General features: G+C 51.9%; 2 protein-coding genes across 12 annotated transcripts; one reads left to right on the top strand and one right to left on the bottom strand.

The window, feature by feature from the left end:
* Positions 1-1,146: 1,146 nt before the first annotated feature.
* On the top strand, positions 1,147-6,585 carry CA9 (carbonic anhydrase 9). Of its 5 annotated transcripts, none has more exons than XM_081150611.1 (11): positions 1,147-1,500; positions 2,309-2,338; positions 2,590-2,760; positions 2,915-3,057; positions 3,143-3,235; positions 4,224-4,290; positions 5,063-5,199; positions 5,425-5,560; positions 5,689-5,715; positions 6,170-6,251; positions 6,387-6,585. In XM_081150611.1, the coding sequence occupies exons 1-11, from the start codon at positions 1,176-1,178 to the stop codon at positions 6,451-6,453; spliced, it is 1,278 nt and encodes a 425-aa protein (XP_081006737.1). In that variant the 5' UTR covers positions 1,147-1,175; the 3' UTR covers positions 6,454-6,585. The 5 variants fall into 5 exon arrangements, with proteins under 5 accessions (XP_081006737.1, XP_081006736.1, XP_081006735.1 ...); XM_081150610.1 differs by having other exon boundaries at positions 5,425-5,575; XM_081150609.1 differs by having other exon boundaries at positions 5,063-5,220.
* Positions 6,586-7,604: 1,019 nt separating this feature from the next.
* On the bottom strand, positions 7,605-20,121 carry TPM2 (tropomyosin 2). Of its 7 annotated transcripts, none has more exons than XM_081152432.1 (10): positions 19,899-20,121; positions 15,187-15,442; positions 14,624-14,749; positions 11,382-11,515; positions 11,172-11,289; positions 11,004-11,074; positions 10,469-10,544; positions 10,228-10,290; positions 10,015-10,084; positions 8,478-8,800 (listed from the first exon to the last, which is right to left on the bottom strand). In XM_081152432.1, exons 2-10 carry the CDS (start codon positions 15,298-15,300, stop codon positions 8,718-8,720), a joined length of 855 nt encoding a protein of 284 aa, XP_081008558.1. In that variant the 5' UTR covers positions 15,301-15,442; positions 19,899-20,121; the 3' UTR covers positions 8,478-8,717. The 7 variants fall into 7 exon arrangements, 6 of the variants coding, with proteins under 6 accessions (XP_081008561.1, XP_081008560.1, XP_081008558.1 ...); XM_081152431.1 differs by lacking the exon at positions 19,899-20,121 and adding an exon at positions 16,364-16,472; XM_081152430.1 differs by lacking the exon at positions 19,899-20,121 and adding an exon at positions 16,008-16,127.
* Positions 20,122-20,157: the final 36 nt, after the last annotated feature.

Raw genomic sequence — 20,157 nt, 5'->3', positions numbered from 1 at the left:
TAGTATTTGCCCTCACTCCCTAGATGGTGAGCTCCCCAGGACAGCAGCTATCTTGTTCATTTCCATACCTCTAGCCAGGTGCCTGACATATGGTAGATGCTAAAAAAAAAAGAGTGAATGGCTGCCCTGGCCAGTGTGGCTCAGTTGGTTGGGAGTTGTCCCATATACCAAAATGTTGCCAAACTGATTTCCGCTCAGGGCTTGATCTCCAGTAGGAGGCAGCCAATCAATGTTTCACTCTCACATCGATCTTTTTTTCTCTCCCTCTCCTTTCCCCTCTCTCTTTAAAAAAAAAAAAAAAAATCAATTAAAAAAATTTTTTTAAAAAAAAGAGAGAGTGAATAGCAGGCATTCCCAGCAGTGATAACTAGATGAACAAAGGTGGTCAAAGGTTTTGGGGAAAAATGAATAGTTTAATTTGGCTGGAGTATGAAGAACAGTAGGAAGAGATAAGATGGGAAGGTCTCTTGGGTAAAATTTGAAGGGACATGGAAGTCAACTAGAGGGAGAAGATGGACAGATGGAAGAGACTTTGGGAGACAGTGGGAAGTCAGTGAAGGTTTTTGAGCAGAGGTGTAATATGATGAAAACTAAATTTAGTTTAAACCCATAAGAGTCCCTCTTGTACATATACTCAGTTTTCCATTCATACTCAGATTTACCTCCCACCTATCCATCCACCCCCCTCCCTGAGCTCCTGCAGCAGCTTGCCCTCCCCCTTTCCTGCTCCCTGGCTGGGCAGGGGATGCACACATGGACTGCTCTCCTCTCAGCCAGCGGACATGGGGGCCCCAGCTCCCTGTCTTTCCCCTTCTCTGCCTGGGGCTGGGAAGCAGGCCAGTGTTAGCTGAGGCTGGCTGGCAGGCCGCCGGGAGGTGCCCAGGGAAAGCCTGTGCAGTGCCAGGTGGTGCCTTGGGTTCCAGGCTGAGCCCATGACCCCGATAACCTTGTGCCTGTGCACACACCTGCCCTCACTCCACCCCAATCCAGGCCATGGTATCGAGGAGGGGGCACAGGGCCAGGCAGACCCGAGGGACTTTGGCTCCATCTCTACAAAAGGGCACTCTGTGAGTCAGCCTGCTCCCCTCCAGGCTTGCTCCTCCCCCACCAGCTCCTGTTTCCAATGCACGTACAGCCCGCACACACCGTGTCTGGAACACCGTACAGTCAGCCACATGGCTCCCCTGTGCCCCAGTCCCTGGCTCCCTCTGTTGATCTCAGCCCCTGCTCCAGGCCCCACTGTGCAACTGCTGCTCTTACTGCTGCTCTTGGTACCTGCCCATCCCCAGAGCCTATCCCAGATGCAGGGGACTCCCTCCGTGGGAGGAAATTCATCTGGGGAAGATGACCCGCTGGGTGAGGAGGACCTGCCCAGTGAAGAGGATCTACGTGGAGAGGCGGACCCACCAGGAATGAAGACTGAAACAGAGGAGGACTCTCTGAAGTTAGAGGATCTGCCCACTACTGAGACTCCCACTGACATTCAAAGGAACAACAAAGGTAAGCAGTCATCAGCCCTCCAAATCTAGGTTCCAGGAGGTTTGTGTCTCCTTTCACTAAGCTCCCAGCCAAGCAGAGATTATTCAGGAAAGGAAAGGAGCCTGTACTCTGACGGTAGCTTTTCCCAACCCCAGGGGTTCCAGTGATACCAGGCCCTTCCCCCCTTTCAGAGCAAAAAAGGGGGCGGATGGAGAGACAAGGGTAGGAAGAGGTGGGAAAGCGAGGGGAAGGTTGCGGAACATGAAAAGAGAGAAAACGTTAGGTAAAGAGAAGTAAGAGTATGAGGGAAGTGAAGAGGAAAGAGGGGGAGCGGAAGAGCAGGAAGGGCTTGTGGACATGACCTCATCTTCAGTTTACAGGTGAGGAAACAGATCTAGGAAGAAGGAAACAACCTGTAGGGGGTCCTGGTATCTTGACTCCCAAGCCAGGAACTTTGGGAAAAGAGTTGGAGACCAGAAAGGGAAGAGGGATGAGCAGGGAGGAGGGATAGGTAAGGGAGAAAGGAAAGATGCTCTACTAATTTGGGCCTGGGGACTGAGCCCCCCCATTTTACTAACACAGTGGTTGCAAACTGGCATCTGCAGGACCGGTAGGATCTCCGTGCGGCCGCCAGGCTGTGGTATTCTGTTTGGCTGCACTGTTGCGCTTTACATCTGGTCAGCTTTGGGCATTTCTGTTCGCTGCTATGCCCACCTGAGTTTGTGAATTCCTGCTAGTGAGCGGGGCCCACCTCGTCTGGCCACTAGGGGTGGGGTGGGGTGGGGGCTGGGCTCAAAGACCCGACTCCTAACCCTTCTCATTTGCGCAGGGGATGACCACAGTCACTGGCGCTATGGAGGTGAGACAGCCGGCCCGGCACAGGCCCAGCTCTGCCCACCTGCCTCCCGGCCATCACCGAGCTCCAGTCCTGGGCGTCCCCCCCCATCCGCACCCGCCTGACCCCCGCAGTGCCCGCTACCTCCGTCTGCGCACATTCCGATTTCTCTTTCCCCACTGTCTTCAGACTCCACCTCTTCGCTTGTCCCATCCTACTCCCTAAAAATTCCCGATCCTATCCCTGGACTTCCCGTCCGTACTCTGCCACCGCAGGCGAGCCGCCCTGGCCCCAGGTGTTTCCAGCCTGCGCCGACCGCTTCCAGTCTCCGGTAGATATCCGCCCGCAGCTCACCGCATTTTGCCCCGCCCTTCGGCCCCTGGAGCTCCTTGGCTTTGAACTCCCGCCACGGCCCAAACTGCGCCTTCGGAACAATGGCCACACGGGTGAGGCGGCCCCGGGCGGAGCCTCAGGCGAGGGGCGGAGGCTCTCTGGGGACCGGGCCTTGAGGAGAGGGACAGTCCCGCCGGCGCGGGGGGTTAGGCTGGCTGTCGGGCGGCGCGGCGGCCAGCGGCCGGCTCACCCGCTCTCCCTCCGCAGTGCAGCTGACTCTGCCTCCGGGGCTGCAGATGGCTCTGGGTCCCGGGCGGGAGTACCGGGCCCTGCAGCTGCATCTGCACTGGGGGGCTGCGGGGCGCCCAGGCTCGGAGCACACAGTAGGCGGCCACCGTTTCCCTGCCGAGGTGAGCGCGCCGCTGCCTGCAGAGGGACTAAGGTGGGCGTGGGGGGAGGGGATCTTGCCCATTCCTACCCGCCTGTCCTTTGCAGATCCACGTGGTTCATCTGAGTACTGCATTTGCCAAAGTTGACGAGGCCTTGGGACGCCCAGGGGGCCTGGCCGTGTTGGCCGCCTTTCTGCAGGTACCAGCCCTGTACACCCCCCACACCCTGCTTCCCCATGCCCCCCCGGGCTCAGTATGCATATTCACCCTGGCAGCACCTCCTTATCAACCTCATTCACTCCTTAGTCCATTCATTCAACACCCACTGTGAGGGAGGCACTGGGCCTAAAAATGGATTCAGAAACTTGGATCCTTGTCTCTAAAGACAGCTGATATGGTAGACATATACAACGGAACAGAGTAACAGAAGTGGTCAGGGAAGGCTTCTCAGAGGAGGTGAAACTTGAAGACTTCACTAGTGGGAAAGAAAAGATGTTCCATGCAGAGCAAATGGTATGTGCAAAGACTCAGAATATGGCCCATTCAGGGAATGACAGATGCAATAAAGTGGACATCAGGAAGAGTAATTTCTCTAATGCCCCTATAACAATAATGTCCCCTTTGTGAAATGCAGTCAAGTCTAGAGAAACATTTAGTGACCTCTTTGGACCTATAATGATCAAGGCTACATACACAGTGATTAGAGGAAGCTACTAAAATGAAGGGACCAGGACACAGGTGCTAGGTTCACTCATACCCTAACTGACTCAACGCCAGCTTCAAATCACAAAGTTCAGATAAGTGCCTCGGAAATAACATGTCTTTCCTCCAAGTCAATCACATGGATTATTAATGTGAATGCAGAGGTAACATGAGTACAAAGGTCATTATGGTTTTCAGGAATGGGGCCCAGGTCATGAGGGCCTTGTATCCTCACGATATGAGTGGCCCACCTTCCTCCTCCTCCGGCTCCTCCAATTTGCAATAGAAAACTAGCCTGCTGAGCTTGTTAGGTTAGTTTGCAGAACAAGAGTAAATCAACTCTGAGTAATACATAAGATTTTGTTTCCTCTGGCATTCTCAGAGCTGAGAAACGAGGGAGGACTGTGGGAACCCCACCTCACCTTCAGGCCTCTAGCTATAGCCCTAGATACGTGTATTACCTGTCTTGCACTGTCATCTCCTAGGAAGGCCCAGAAGAAAACAGCGCCTATGAGCAGTTGCTGTCTCATTTGGAAGAAATTGCTGAGGAAGGTATGGAGATGGGGGTCCCTTCCATAGGGAGAGTGTTGATGTGTGAACTGAATGACTAGGATCTTGATAGTAACTATGAAGCTGAACAGAGGCAAACAGGCAAAGGCAAACTTCTGCTCACAGGTTTTATGGTTTAAAACCAAACACCAAACATAAAAAACAGAGTAAGACCCAAACCAAATAAGACCAAAAAAAAAAAAATTAAAAAATAGTGTTTGGAACTTCAGGGGTTGAGTCTGGAGAACTAAAATTTTTCTGAAAACTATCTATTCTCCTTCATAAGCATCACATATTTTAAATTTGTAAATACTTTTGTAGGAAATCTTTTTCTTCTCAGTCACTCTGGGTCATTTTAAATCTCACCCTACTGGATCTTAAGTTTTGCTAAACTAGAGGGAGCTGTGCTTTTTGAGTTTTGTGTGTGTGTTTTATAGTTATAAACATATTTATTTATAAGTTATTCAGCTCATTTTCCTTTTTTATCTTCTCTGGGCTTAAACCTGTGGTCCAGCATGTTATCATAGTATGCAAAGTAAGAGTGGAGACTCTGAGGGAGGAACTAAGGAGCAATTCTCTTACTCTGTGAGGCCCCAAAGCCCTTTGCTTTCTCCTAAGTTGTCTGTGCTGAGTTTTGGGAAGGGATACGCCTAGTGAAGAAGTGGTCTCAGGGAACTGAGTCAGCTTGGCTTCTGGGATATGAAACTGTATCCCTACACCCAAGCTTTGGAGGGGAGCCATCTAGGTGAGATTCCAGCACAGGTCCTTTCCACAGACTCAGAGACTTGGGTCCCAGGACTGGATGTATCTGCACTGCTGCCCTCCGACCTCAGCCGCTACTTCCGATATGAGGGGTCTCTGACAACCCCCCCCTGTGCCCAAGGGGTCATCTGGACTGTTTTCAACCACACAGTGAGACTGAGTGCTAAGCAGGTGGGGCTGAAACGTGTGGATGTGGGGGATGTCAGGAAAGGGGTCTAGAATGAGGTGAGGAAGAGGAGGCATAGTGAAAGGGCCGTGTGGGAGAAAGAGGGGAACATAGAGGGTGGAGACCTGATGCGTGGGCTGTGAGTAGGCCTATGGTCCTTTCGTTTTCTTGTCTTGAGCCCTCCTTCCACTGTCTAATGACCTCCCTAGCTCCACAGCCTCTCTAGCTCCCTGTGGGGACCCCGGGACTCTCGGCTACAGCTGAACTTCCGAGCCATGCAGCCTTTGAATGGGCGAATGATTGAGGCCTCCTTCCCTGCTGGAGTGGAGCAGACTGTGGAGCCAGGTGCAGCTTTGTCCCGTACCCCATGTTACCGTGTTCCCCAGCCACAGGTTTCTCATCCTCCCATGTGTCCTCATTTGCCTGTCACTGGTGTCACAGCCCCGGCTCTAACGTCTCCTTTTCCTCTTCAGTCCACCTGAATTCCTGCCTCGCTGTTGGTGAGTCTGGGCCTCTTCTCTGGCTCCTTATGCTGGGGACAACCCTTGGCACAGTTTAGTCCCAGGGGCTAGTCAGGACCACATCTAGGGCCTCTCCTGTTCTGCAGAGCAGACCTCCAACCCCAATAGGACAGAGTGTCAGATCAAGGTGGTGGTAGGGGGTGTCCTTTATTGTCCCCAAGGGCAAGAGTTGGTCAAATGAAGCTCCAAAAATCTCCTAGCACCCTCCTTCCAAAACGGCCTTTTACTTCATTTTTAGGGGGGGAAAAGGGTGGTTATTTTACCCCTTCTTATGTACCCATCTCCATCCCGTTGCTGGTCTCTTCTAGATTCTGATGTGCTGGGGGCAGCTGGAGAGCTTAGGGCCAGGGTGGGGAGATATATAGAAGCAGGCCCTGAGGGAACCCTGACTGACTCTCTTCACTCCCTGAGGCAGCCTCTCCTCTCCCTACAGGTGACATCCTGGCCCTGGTTTTTGGCATTCTTTTTGCGGTCACCAGCGTGGCCTTCCTTGTGCAAATGAGAAGGCAGCAAAAGTATGTATTATACTGACCCTCTTGCTCAGGCACAGCCCCCACTGCCTATGTGGAGTCCAGAACAGCTTCATGCAAACTGCACACAAAGGAGCTCATCCTGGGCCAGTTTTCTGATTAGGCTTCCCTGTCATGTAGACATCCAAGTGGGACCAAAGGGACCGCCAGCTACCATCCAGCAGAGGTCACAGAGACTGTTGCCTAGAGGCCTGGAACTTGGAGAAAGTGCAGAGAAGCCAGCCAGAGGAGTCTGAGGGGGAGCTGGAGACTTTGTTCTGTCCTTATTACACCACTTCCTTTTTAATCACCAAAGATTTTTTTTAAATAAATGTTTTAAATAAAAATATGTGGAAGGTAGCTTTGTTCCCTAAATCAGGATGGGGTATCCATTTCCTACTGCTGCTGTAACAAATTATCACAAACTTCACGGTAATGTGAATTTATTCTCTTAGATTTCTGGAGGTGTTGGCAGGACTGGTTCCTTCTGGACACTGAGGGGAGACTGTTTCCTTGCCCTTTTCAGCTTCTAGAAGCCAAGCATTCCTTGGCTTGTGGCCTCTGCCTCCCATCACTCCAAACTCTTGCTTCCATTGTCACTTCTCCTGCAACTTTGACCTTCTTACCTCCCTCTTATAAGCACCCTTGTGACTATATTGGGCCTATCCTGATAACCCAGGATAATCTCCCCATCTTACAACCCTTGGCTTAATCACAAGGTCCCTTCCCACGTTAGGTAATATTTCACAGGATTAGGGTATGGACATCTTTGGTGGTGGTGGGGCATCCTGCTATCAGGAAGGGAACAGAACTGACTGAGATTGTTGAAATGGCCGTGTGTGTGTGTGCGCATGCGCACGCATGTACATATATGTAGACCAGTGTATGTATCTGGGAGTAGGGCAGTCTTAGCATCTAGGCTTAAATTCACATTGAGGCTTTGGGGCTTTCACCCTGCTCAAGTAAAAGCTGTGTAGCTTTGCAGTTTTGCCTTCAGATTGTGTTGTCCAGCTCAGCCACCTGTTGGGATGGGGCAGTCATGCTGACAGCAGCTCCTCTGCTCTTTGAAGAGTAAGGGCCTAGATGTAACCCCAGCCCTACCAGTCCTGTCTGCTTCACCCAGACTATTCACAACCCCTCCTAAATGAGTGCAGCACCCCCACACCTTGGCTACTATGGAAAAGGAAGTGTCACAGAGCATGGAACCGGGCCCTGCTCACTCGGGACCTTCCAACTCCATTGCTCCCCTCAGGCATCCTCTCAGCCTTCTCCACTTTGGAAAACCACCACCACCATTGCCAACACCAAAGAAAGGCTTAAAGGGCCCTGCAATGCCAGTAACATCAGTTTTATTGGGTGGGGCGGCAACTGTAGCCTGGCTGGAGGCAGGGCCAACCCTCACAGATTGTTGAGCTCCAGCAGGGTCTGGTCGAGGGTCTGGTGAATCTCCACGTTCTCCTCCTTGGCACTGGCCAAGGTCTCTGTGAGAGGAAGCAACACATGAGGGGAAGGGGGGACATGAGGAGAGAGACATGGGGAGGCATGGACAGGGGATGTGGCAGACAGACATGGAGGGGGTTGGCGGCTCATGAAGACACAAGCATTCAGGGATCTGAGGACCCCGTGGTAGGGACAAATGGATGGACTGACCAGGACAGACACGGATGCCTCACTCAAGACTCTGGAGTCATGGAAGTGGGATGGGAAGGCCTGAGTCAAAAACTAACTTACCCTCATCCTTTAGAAGGTTTAAGAGAGTTGGAAACAGAAGGAAGGACAAAGACTGAGCCAGGAAAGGGAGGGATAGACAGACAGACAGATTTGAGCAGAAAACAGACCTGCAGTGAAAACCCCATGTTGCTGGCATCCAATGTTTTTCCAAACTTCATCTCAGACCTTTCACAACCTGCTTGCCCCTCCCCTTCACCTCACCACCCCATTCCCTTCCGGTCATTCCTTGAGATCCTGGAACCCCAGCTCAGCGCTTCAAGGTCAGTGACAGGCCTGGGTGTGCAGGGGCACCAGAGAGCTCACGGTGACTGATGGAGTTATACCATGCTCACATGCAGCAGTGACAGAGCGACAGACTGTGAGTGCTGTGCAGAGGGGATTTCAGTGTGGACCACAGAGTTTTGTGGGTGTCACAATATTGGGGTGACTATAAGAGCCAAGGTCTCAGCAGTGCTCTTGTGGGGGTAAAGGAAGTGTTCTCTGGAGGGCAGGAAAACAGCATGGAGACCAAGTTGAGTTTATTAAGCAGCAGAGAGAGGTAGAGGCTGGCGGGGGGAGGGGGAAGTGGGTGGATAGAAGGAAGAAGCCAGTGCCAGGGTGGGCAGCACATGTGATGGGTACTCTCCTAGGCTGTGCCCAGCCTGGCTGTGCAATGCTGGCAATTTTTGCTCCTCCTGACTGATCCCTCCTCAGAGAGAATAGAAAGGAGAGGAGAGAAGAGGGGCCACACTGGTGAGGGGCTCAGAGAGAGGTGATGTCATTGAGTGCGTTGTCCAGCTCCTCACTGATGGCCTTGTACTTCATCTTCTGCGCATAGACTTCGTCTGGAGGGGTCCAGGGATGGGTGGGAGTGTGGGGAGAGGGAATAGAGGGAACGAGGAAAGGAAGGAGAGAGGATAATGGAAAGAGAGAACAAGAATCAGAGAGGTGGACAAAGATGAGAGAGAGAGAGGCCAGAGAGCAGGCTAGACAGTCGTCAGGGTCCCCTCCTCCCCTCTCTGTACCCGTCTCTTTTGTTCTTCTCTGTACCCTAAATTGGTTCTTCTCCCAGGAGTTCCTGTCTCTTCTGGGGACCTGAGGGCATAGTCCTTTGGATAAGCAGGAGTGCTTGCTTCAAGGGAAGGGTGCTCAAGCCAGAAAGACCTAAAGTCTTACAAAGTTGGAGATAAAATTGATGCTTGCCCAGCTGGCATGGCTCAATGGTTGAGTATCGACCTAGGATCCAGGAAATCATGGTTTGATTCCTGGTCAGGGCACATGCCCCGGTTGCGGGCTCGATCCCCAGTGGGAGGTGTGCAGGAGGCAGCAGATCAATGACTCTCTCATCATTGATGTTGCTATCTCTCTCTCTCCCTCTCCCTTACTCTCTCTGAAATCAATAAAAACATATTTTTTTAAAAATGAGGCTTGCCTGAGAAGGCTGGAAGCAAGAGAAATTGGAATTATGAAAGTGAAGGGTTATCGTACAATAGAAAGGAAAGACAGTTTTAGGTACAATGTGATAATGAGAAATAGGCATAGACTAGCAAATACCTGGATGATTATTTACACCAAATCTAGCTTAAAGTAGTACTTTATATCAATGTTGTTTTGCAAACCTAGATATTAAACCAAATAGCTCTCTATGTAATAAAGAAGTCTCTGTGATATAGCTCTACTGTGTTGCACTTGGAGATGGAATCGGTGCTACTCAAAGTGTGGTCTGAGGACCAATCAGCAGCATCAGCTTTACCAGAGAGCTTGTTAGATATACAAATTCTCCAGCCCAAAGTCAGCAATCATTTCCGAGTAAGACCCAGAAATCTGCATTTTAAAACCTCTGGGGAATTTTCAAGCATGCTCAAGTTTGAGAAGCACTGGAGTTGTAGCTGGTTACAAATATGTAAATAAATGGTAGGCACCGACCACCAGAGTTTGTAGAGTCCTAGGTGGTCCAACCCTAATTTATCTGTAGCATATATAATGGGATGCAAAGATAAGGGGCAGACTGACAGTCATGGGGAGTGCAGTTTGGGGGTACAGGGGAGATCCCCTTTACCTTCCAGGTCATCGATGGTTTTCTCCAACTTTGCCACAGACCTTTCGGCAAACTCTGCTCGGGTCTCAGCCTGGGAGTAAAGGCAAGATGTGGAAATGACAAAAAAATGAGGCCTTCCTTCTCTTCTATCACTATCTCCAAATTTTCTGCCACAGGCAGTCTCTGGTAGGGACTGTGGGGCTTGAGGGGAGGGTGGAGACTGGAAGGACTCACCTCCTTTAGCTTCTCCTCCAGCAGTTTGATCTCCTCTTCATATTTATCTTCTTTGGTGGAATACTTTTAGGGACATACACATGCCATTAGTAGATTGTCCCCATAAATCCTTCATTTCTCCTGAGCCCCACAGGCTACTCATGATCTTGTCTCCATGGAACACCCAGCCCCACCCTGCTTGGGCCCATCGCCTCCCTCCCCTGCAGGACCCCATCCTCACTGCCCCTCTACCCCCCTCTACCTTGTCTGCTTGGGCTTCCAGGGATTTCAAGTTGTTGGTAACAATTTTCAGCTCCTCCTCTAGGTCCCCACATTTACTGCAGGGGGTGTGTGGCAGGGTGGGGTGTGAGGGCACAGTGGGGGGAGACAGTGGAGATGGCACAGTGGGGGAGGGGGGAGGAGAGAAGAGAAGAGCAAAGTTGTGAGAGTGACAGCAGGCAGAGTTTGGAAGCCCAGGCCCTTCCCGACCCCCAGCAGATGAGAGAGAGCAGCCTGAGATGGAGGGGAAGGTGAGATGAGAGAAGGCGCCATTGCCCAGAAAGGTCCAGAGAGGTTACTACCTCCTCCTCTGAGGCCATCAGGGACTTGAGGGCCTGGTCCATGGTTCGAAGTTCCTCCTCCAGCTGCCTGGCTCGGCTGGGGGCAGCGGGTAGGGGTCAGATGACAGGACCTGACCTTATGGTCCCAAGTCTGAGAAACTGCCTCCCCACTGTGCAGAGTGCCCCATAACCAAGGGCTCAGGCTAAGTCTCACTTGCCAGCCCAGCGTATCCTTACCTCTCAGCCACCTCAGCTCTCTCTTCTGAGCGCTCCAGCTCTCCTTCCAGGATCACCAGCTTCCTGGCCACCTGGGGTGAGGGAGGAGAGAGAAGGAATAGATCCATGGTGAATGACTGGGGGTGTTTGGGGCTTGGGAGTGACAAGGAAGTGGAGCAGGGCTGTCACCTCCTCATATTTGCGATCTGAGTCCTCAGCGATGTGCTTGGCCTCCTTCAGCTGCATCTCCTGCAGCTCCATCTTTTCCTCATCCTTCATGGCTCGGTTTTCAATGACCTTCATTCCTCTGAGAGGCAGGGAGAGGGGTGAGAGTGGGGTCAGGACCAGCAGAGACAGCATCCCCCCTCCCTGGCTCAACGCTGAGGGCCCCCTGCCCACCTCTCACTCTCATCAGCTGCCTTCTCAGCCTCCTCTAGCTTTTGCAGGGCTGTAGCCAGGCGCTCCTGCGCCCGGTCCAGCTCCTCCTCTACCAGCTGAATGCGGCGGTTCAGGGAGGCCACATCTGCCTCGGCCTATGGGTTAAAGGTTAGAGATCAGAAAGGCTTTGTCTACCTTGGATGAAGATCAGCGAGGCTCCAGAGGATGGTTAGATTCTTATTAGACAGAGTCTATGCTTCCTGTCTTCCTATTTTTTACCCTCTAACCAACCATCTATATCTTCTGCCCAGACTCTATGCTCCAGCCCCAAATATGCATTCCTAGACAAGCTCCACTCCTCTGCTACAGGACCAATTCAGGCACTGTGCATAATTAGGCTCCCAATGGTTATCTGCATGTAGCTCTGTCCCCACAGAGAACACTCCAAGTGTTGGGACCAGGTCTGAGGCAGCCCCGACTCCACAGCAGAGCCCGCCAAGGTAAAGGAGTGGGGAAGAATCAGGCCAACCTAAAAGCAATGCTGCTTAAAATAGCCAATCATAGACTCAAGCTCAAGTGACGTTACTAGTTGCCAGGCAGACTCCCAGCAAGGGGTTAGGAGGCAAGCCCAACCTGTATGGAACATCCACGGCTGTAGAAAGGGGTTCCCTGGCAAGGCAGGGAGGCAACTGGGGGCGGTACAAGGACAGTGTGAGTGAGGGATACTCAGACACTGATCCTGAAATACAGAGGCAAAGCCATGCAGGTTTTGGAGAAGTTCCATGGAAACTGATGGTATCTTGAGAAAAAGAGAGGGCAGACCTAGCCAGTTGGGCTCAGTGGTTAGAATGTCGATCTGCAGACTGAAGGGTCCCGGGGTTCAGTTCCGGCCAAGAGCACATACCTGGGTTGCAGGCTCAAACCCTGGCTCCAGTTAGGGCACATTAGGAGGCAACCAATCAATGTTTCTCTCTCACATAGATGTTTCTCTCTCTTCCTCCCTTCCACTCTCTCTGAAAAGCAATGGAAGAAATATCCTTGGGTGAGGATTTTAAAAAAAAGAGAGAGGGCAGAGCAAGAAGGGCCCCAACAAAAGAAAATGAGAGAAGCAGTCCAGTTTGGTGTTAAGAGAATCAGCTCTGATTCAGACTGTTTTCTTTGAGCCAAGCTCAGCCACTCAACACTTGTGTGATCTTGGGCAACTTATTTAGTCTGTCTAAGCCTCAGTTTCCTCCTTTTTAGATCTGAGTTGACAATAACAGTTCCTTCTTTGTAGGCTGTTAATAGGACCACCTAAGGGGCTTATATAACTAAACAGGTTCTCTAGCTCCTTGCTAGATCCACTGAACTGAGATCTCCAGGGCAGGAACTTGGAAAAAAAATTTTTAAGCTTCCAAGCAATTCTGATGATTTTGGGAAATAAAATAACATGCAAAAAGCACTTGAGCACATTGCCTGCAGAGTCCACACTCCATAAACGTTAGGTTATCCCTGGCTCTTCATCAGAGACAAAGACATAGAGACCCTGAGATTTAAAAATGGAGAGGAGAAAGGATTAGTATAGGGGAAGAAGTAAGTGAGAGGGAAGAGACGGGTGGCAGCACTGGAGGCAGAGGGGGTTGAAAGCAGGTCCTGGGTGGTACTATCGGGCGGAAGAAACATAGTACCATATATAGAAAGTAGTCGGCTTGTCCTCCAGGTGCTGAAGGCCACCTACAGTGACAAGAGCCCATCAAGGGCATAGGGCCAGGTGACTCAATGTGGAAAGACTCTGTGGATAGCACTGGGGGTTGGGAAGAATGACATGGGGACATTGTGGGGGTCTACTCTAGAGAAAGTTGAAACTTTGAAAGGAAAATGCTTCATGATAGTGGAGTGACAAAATAACTGAGAAGTCCTGGGGTCCTCATAATAGGACTAACATTGACCATTTTCTGCTTTTCAAGCTCTTCTTGGCTATGGATACTGCTCTCTAACAATAGACAGGCACTACTGTCCCCACTGGACAAATAGGAAGCAGGAAAGGGAGAAATGGAGGAAGGAACTCTGTAAGTTAAGTGCTGCGTTCAAGGTCACAAAATAAGTTTGGGCAGTTTTCTTTCTACTCCTGGCACTGCTGCCCAGCTTCCCATGCTCTGTCCCTGTCCACCCTCCTCCCCTCCAGCCCCCACCCAGCTCCTTGGGTTTCCAGTTCTGCCTCCAGCTGCACTGGGCCTTGGTTATTTATAGAGTGTCAGATGTCCAGGGTTGTCTTTGCTAGCAGCTGCAGGTCAGCTCCCTCCCAAGTGCCAAGGCTGGTGGAGAACCAACACCAAAGGCCGGAGGTCAGAGAAACCAGCCTAGGGTGGGAATTGGGGGAGGGAAGTAGGAAACATGGGTAATGGTCAACACAAACAGTAATGCCATTTCTGATCTCATGGTCAGACCATGCTTATGCTAATCCCCCATCCCACCAACACAACAGTAGGCTCATCTTAAACTTAAAACAATCCTGGGTACAAGGCAAATGGGGAAACTGAGGCAGAGAATGGTAAAAGTAACTATGTCCAAAGTCTTATGACCATTCTACTACCTCAAGGTGGGGGTTGGGAATGACAGGAGCTAGAGAAGTCTGCTTAGGGGGTGTGGGGTGGGCAGAGAAATCTGAGTAAGCAAGACCTGCCAAAGTAGCTGCCCTGGCAGTTGTGGCCCTGTCCCTCTGCCCCGTGGCCTGGCATGGTCTCGAGGCTGACAACTTAATGAGGGTAAATGAGGGGCCTTTTAAACCTGAGCTGGGGCCCCAGTGCACAGCAGGGCTACTAGAGCCAGAGGTCAGGACCAGGGAATTTCTAATGCCCCCCCCCAGGAGTGTAACTCAAGTCAGGTTCCTCTCCTCCTGCCTAACAACACCTACACAAACACCCCACACCCCACAAATGTAGCTATAGTTTCCTCTCCATTTTCAGCTGGAGGATTAATTGAGGTGGATGGTAAATTCTTCTACCACCCAATCCCACGATGACTCACTGTTTGAACACTGTACATTCAAGGAGCTGGAGCCAAATGGAATTACAAGGCTACTACGTCCTCTGGAGGAAGTGGTAGGTGGTTTTGATTTACCCACTGCTTGGGATTATTTGTGCAAGCTTGCCCTGGCCCGGGTTCCTGAGGGAAAACATTTTTGTCCTGGTGCTGGGATATGTAGCTCCCCACTCCCTTCATCCCCAAGTCCAGGACCCCTCCCAATGCGCAAACTCTCCACCATCCCCCAGGTCCACACTCACGTCAGTAGCCTTCTTCTCGGCCAGCTCCAGTTTCTCCTGGGCGTCCTTCACTGCCTCTGAATACTTTTCCACCTCATCCTCAGTCCCTTTCAGCTTCTTCTGGAGGGCCTGCTGTTCCTCCTCCAGCTGGGAGACAGAATCCTTGGTCAGCCAGGCCCAGGCTCAGAGAGGAGGCAGGGTGTGTGAGGGGGTACTGAGAGACATTTAGAGGCAGTCAGGGAGAAGGGCTAGCAGAGGAGGGACAGTGCAGCCAGGGGTGTTGGAGGGAACTGATGGGGGCAGAGAGAGTGTCCAGCCTGGGAGAAGCAGGGCCCATTATTGCTGCGCAAGGGCAGGAGTGGAAACTGGGGGACTGTGGCTCCCCAGGCTATGGTGGGTAGCTGAAGTGTGGCTCTGGCTAGGTTCCTGGGGGCACTGTGAGGGTCCAACCTCCCGGCACTGGGCTGAGAGAGAGCCTTAGCGAGCAGGCCCTAGGATAAGGGGCCCAGGGCAGGGCAGGGCCTATCCCACCCTCTTTGGGGTGGGGGTGGGGTAGGGGGTTGCACTAGGCCCTGGGCCCCCACCTGCTTGCAGCGGTCCTCAGCTTGCTTCTTGTCGGCCTCGGCCTGCTCGGCGCGGTCGATGGCATTTTCCTTGTCCAGCTTTAGCATCTGCATCTTCTTCTTGATGGCGTCCATGGCTGCGGCGGGGGACGGGCGGGCCGGCGGCGGTGCGGACCGGGAGGAATGGGCTGGCTGCGGGCTGGCTGCGCGGACCGGGCGCGCGGGCGGTGGGCGAGGAGCACCAGGCGGGACTGGGGTGTTCCAGCCGCGCGAGTGCCTAAAAGGAGGGGAGGAACCGGGCGGAGCCGGGGGCCGGGACCCTCCCCTGCCGCGACCCAAACCTTGTAGGGGCAGAAGCGCTGCCCGGACGGGGGCGGGGGGGTCGGTCGCCCCCCGCGCCCACCCCCGCTGGACCGCCTCCTCGGGGCCCCGCCTCCCCCCCCCCCCAAGCCGTCGGAAGGGAAAGTAGCCCTGACGGTCTGGTAAAAAAACCCTAACTCTGGGGAGGGGAGGGGAGGGGAGGGGAGGGGAGGAGACCCTCGGGCTGGGGGGCTCTGAGCCGACTCTGAGTGACAGCCCGGCCGGGTGGCAGCTGCGGCTGGGGCCCCCGGGGCTATTTCAGGGCGTGAGCTCACGGCAGCTGCCCAGGCCCAGGGACCTGCGTGCCCCCCCTTAGCTGCAGCAGCCGCAGACCTTAATTTAGAAGTTTCCTGTAAATCCCCCCCAGATTAAATGTCTCTTGGGAGGCGGGGCTCCACCGCGGTTCGAGTGCCTCAGTTTACCCGGAGTCCCAGACTCTGGATTTGCGTTACCGATGTGGTAGTGATAACGGAGAGCCTCACCAGGGACTTGGGGAAACTGAGGCAGGAGGCGAGCCCAGAGCCCTGGTCGCGGTGCAGAGCGCGGCCCGGGGTTGCTGCCCCCAAGGGCGGGCTTGACCTCTCCTCCCCTCGCTTCCCCTTTCGGCCCCAGCCCCAGGAGCCAGGGCCCCTCCTCTACAGTCGCCAGGCGGCTGGGAACCCAACTCCGAGTCCTGCCCGCCCCGCCCCCACGTGCCCCGCATATTTTCCACGCGGCTAGAGCCGGGCGGGACACGCGCGCCGCCCGCCCTCACCCCCACCCGGGGCGCGTCCCTGCCCGCCCCTCCTCGTTCCCCTCCTCGCTCGAGGAGTCCGACCGCCCCTCCAGTCACCCCTACCTCGCCCCCGCTTTCCCTCCCTTCTCCCTGCGGGCTCTCCTCTCTTCCCCGTGGGCCAACTTTACGCCGAAATATCTTTTCTGCCCTTTTTTGGGATGTTTCTCCGTGGGGAGGCGGGGCTGGTCTGGGGCGGAGGAGGCTGGGGCCGTGGGGAAGAGTTACTGGGCCCCGCGCCGGGAGCCGGGGAGAGGCGGCCCCCCTCCTCCAGCCCGCACCGCGGGGAGCAGTCGCCGGAGCGGGCTCCTGGGGTCGGGGAGCGTGGAGCCCCGCGCGGGGCTGTTTTCGTCTTTCTCGGGATGGGGTGGGGAGAGGAAGCGGAGGCGGCCTCGGCGTGGTTAAGGGAGACCAGGCGAGGAAGCGGGGCGCAGCGCTCCGCCTCGCTCCCCAGGGGCGGCGGGGTGGGAGGCCTGGCTTTTGCTGGTGGGGGTAGGAACCGTGGGAACCGGGGCGGCGGAGGGGGGGGCACGCAAATGCATTGAGATCTGTTTAGCTGCCTGCCGCTACTCGGGGAACTAGCCTGACCGTATACTAACTCCCTGCTTCCCTCGCCTTCCCCAAACTCCTGAAGGTACCTCCATCCAGCTGTAGCCAGTGCTTGACCCCTGGGCATGATCAAGCGCTCCCCTGTTCCTCACTCCCCACATCCACTTAATCCTGTGGATTCTGCTTCCTACTTAGGAGGTTCCTCTTCAGAGTCCCTGGGGTGGCCTTGGGCAGTTCCTTTTATTACCTCCTGCCTGGGTCTGTGGTGGTCTTACTCCTGGTTCTCCAACTCACTCATTCAACTAGTCCTCTACATTGCTACCCAAGGTCTTTTTAAAATTTGGTGCAAAGCGGATACTAGAACCCTCCAAAACCCTCCCTACTCCCTCCCTCTAGGATAAAAGTCCAGATTTCTTAATATGGTATAGACGGCCCTTTGTTTTGGCCCCTGCGGAGCTCTCTAGCCTCATCTTTCATTCTCAAGCTCACCCCCAATATACAGACTTGTACTTCTTGCTGCATTCATATTGAGCTACTGTAGGCACTGGAAATAGCCATACTTTTCTTAAAGCCTCTACCTTTTCTGCACTCTGTTCCCTCCCCCTAAAATGCTCTCCCTTGGCTGAAATCTGGTGGCCCTATGGACTCACATGAGTGTCTGCTCTTCTGGGAAGCATCCCCTGGCTACTTCCTCTTCCACCCCCTCCACTTAATAGGTGTATGCTCATGGTGCAGGCTCCTATCACTCTCATCATAGTCCCTTTTATAACTGTTCTCATACCTGTTTGTCTCCTCCACCGGTCTGTGAGTCCTTCAGAACAGGGACTGTCTTTTTAAATTCTGAATCCCCCATGCCTAGCACGGCACCAGGCATAAAGTTGGCACTTGATAAACCTTTGCCAGGTGAACTTTTTATGCATTATATTCCAGGAATGCAAAGATACCAATACTATGAGGATCTAGAACTCATGGTCTAGTGTGGCAGTTCTCAAACTTTTTGTCTTAGAACCCCTTACACTCTTAGAATTTAAGGATGGCATTTGAAAATCCAAAAAGCTTTTGTTGAAGTATGTTGTATCTATCAATACTTACCGTATTAAAAAGGAAATTGAGAAAAATTTAAAATATTGTCATAGAAAGAAATACACAATCATGTTAACATGTTTTTCATGAAAAATAACTATATTCACCTCCCCAAATTAGTGAGGATGGCAGTTATTTTACATTTTTGCAAATCTTCTTAATCTCTGGCTTAATAAAGGACAACTGCTTTCTCAGAATCTACTTGGCTTTCTATCTGTTGCTATACTTTGGTTTGTTTTAAGTACTATACAGTGAAGAAAATCTAGTCTCAGAAACACAGTGGGAAAGAGAGTAGTATATTTATAGCTTTTTCAGGTAATTGTGAATATTCTTCTTGCTATGACACTAACACTTGACAAATGGTAGTTTCTTAAGGGTTAAAAACCCTTAACCATAAGGGTTCATGTGGAACCTGAAACCATATCTATAACTTTTATTATTTTACATTAAAATCCATTGGTCTGTATTGCACTTTGGTTGGATCTTTCACCCAGGGGTAATTTTGTAACATCATGCATTGGTCATTTGGAAAAAAACATTGACTCACTGAGCTATGCAGATGTTCCAAATGTTGATACATTTCAGTATGCATTATTAAAAAAAAAAAAAAAATCATGTTCCTAAATATCAGGATTGGTTTCAACAGCAAAGTCTGTTTTACGTTTTGGGAAGTTGTGAAGTTCATGGTGGCAGATACAGGTTTTCAAAATTCTAATTTTTACTTGAAAGCTCCAGTGCTATCATTGGCAATAAATACTGTCAGGTTTTTCTCTGAATTGACAGACTCGCTTTGTTCCTTTTTGGGAAAAGGTCAGCTTGCTACCCGTCTGATAATCATGCTTTGTCTGCCAGTTACTCTTTCAAGTCAATGTGGAGCTCCATGAAAAAAGCAGCTGGTTCAGTTCACAACTCAAAAAACCGCCCAAGTGCTTTCCTCAAGACACTGTCATACTCTCAAGTCCAGCAGAAGTGCCCTGTGCTCACTTCCCAGTTCATCACAGAGAACACTGAGAACACTTGCTACTCAAGGAATAAGATGGAATAAAATCAATAAGGTTTCACTGCTTCATTAAGGACAGTCTTGAGTGAAGCCAGCATTTGTTTTTTAAATTGCTAGTACATGGTGGTGAGAATACAATGACTATTAGTACACTGCCTTGATTTGTGTTAAGGCAGTTTACCCAAGGTTTTTGCACCATCAGCACAAATGCTAACACTGCGAAAAAGGAAAATAATGTCCTAGTATTACAATGAAAATAATCTTCACCTATGGACCCCTGGGAGGGTCCTGGGAACCCCTATGCCTGAGGACATTTTAAGAACTGCTGGTCTAACAGGTATTCGATTCACTCTCCAGAAGGCTCCCTGGGGCATCACTGGTGAGAGGTATGTGATCGGGGACGTAGAGACATGACAGGGAAGTGGTAGCAGGAGTGAACAGCTGTCCTGGGCTCATAGCTGAAGTTCAGTCTGGACTACCACTTGTTGGGGAGGTTGGAGAATGGATTTGATCCCTAAGATCCTCAACTCACAACGCTAGGACACAATTTGGGGTTAGAGGGCCACAGCAGTGTATTGGAGTTGTCGGTCCTCTGCGTCAGGGAGGTGATAATACATCTCTATGTTCCAGTACTTAGCACGGGCATCGCTTAGTAAATATTGAATGAATCAAAGGTGACGGGGTAGTGGTAGGAAGTTGGCACCTTCCTCAATGCACTGCCCTGGGAAGGACAAAGTAATTCCGTCTACTTTATACTGACTCTTAACAGGGTGGGAGTAGGTGTCATGGCTTCAGGGAGGCGAACGGTGCGCAGAGTAGCAGCAGATGGGAATAACATACTGGGCAACAGAGTTGGCTAAAAAAATCACGCATGGGAACAGTGGCAGACCTATGGGGTCTTCCAGATAGTCCATGCAGTGTGGACAGAGGGGATGAATGCAGAAGGAAGTGGAAGCACACATCACTCACCTCCTTCCTCCCTGACCACCTCCCTCCGGGAACTTCCAGATCACAGGGCAGCTGGAACAGAGCGCCCAGCACTGGCGCGGCCACTAGGGGAGCTCTGCTCCTAACTGTAGTCTCACACCTGGGTCAAGCTTTTTCAGTTTTTCTTCTAGTGCTGTTCTAGGCAGTGGGATAAGATCTCAGAGGGACTAAAAGTGCCCCAGTTGGATTTTTTTGCTTGTTAAATGCCTCAACCAAATCTGTACCCATAATTCTCTTAGGC

Source organism: Miniopterus schreibersii (assembly GCF_964146895.1).
Source record: "Miniopterus schreibersii genome assembly, chromosome: 11".
In the NCBI taxonomy this organism is placed as follows: Eukaryota; Metazoa; Chordata; class Mammalia; order Chiroptera; family Miniopteridae; genus Miniopterus; species Miniopterus schreibersii.
The sequence above is the reverse complement of the archived record's forward strand: the minus strand, read 5'-3'. Positions and strand labels throughout refer to the sequence as shown.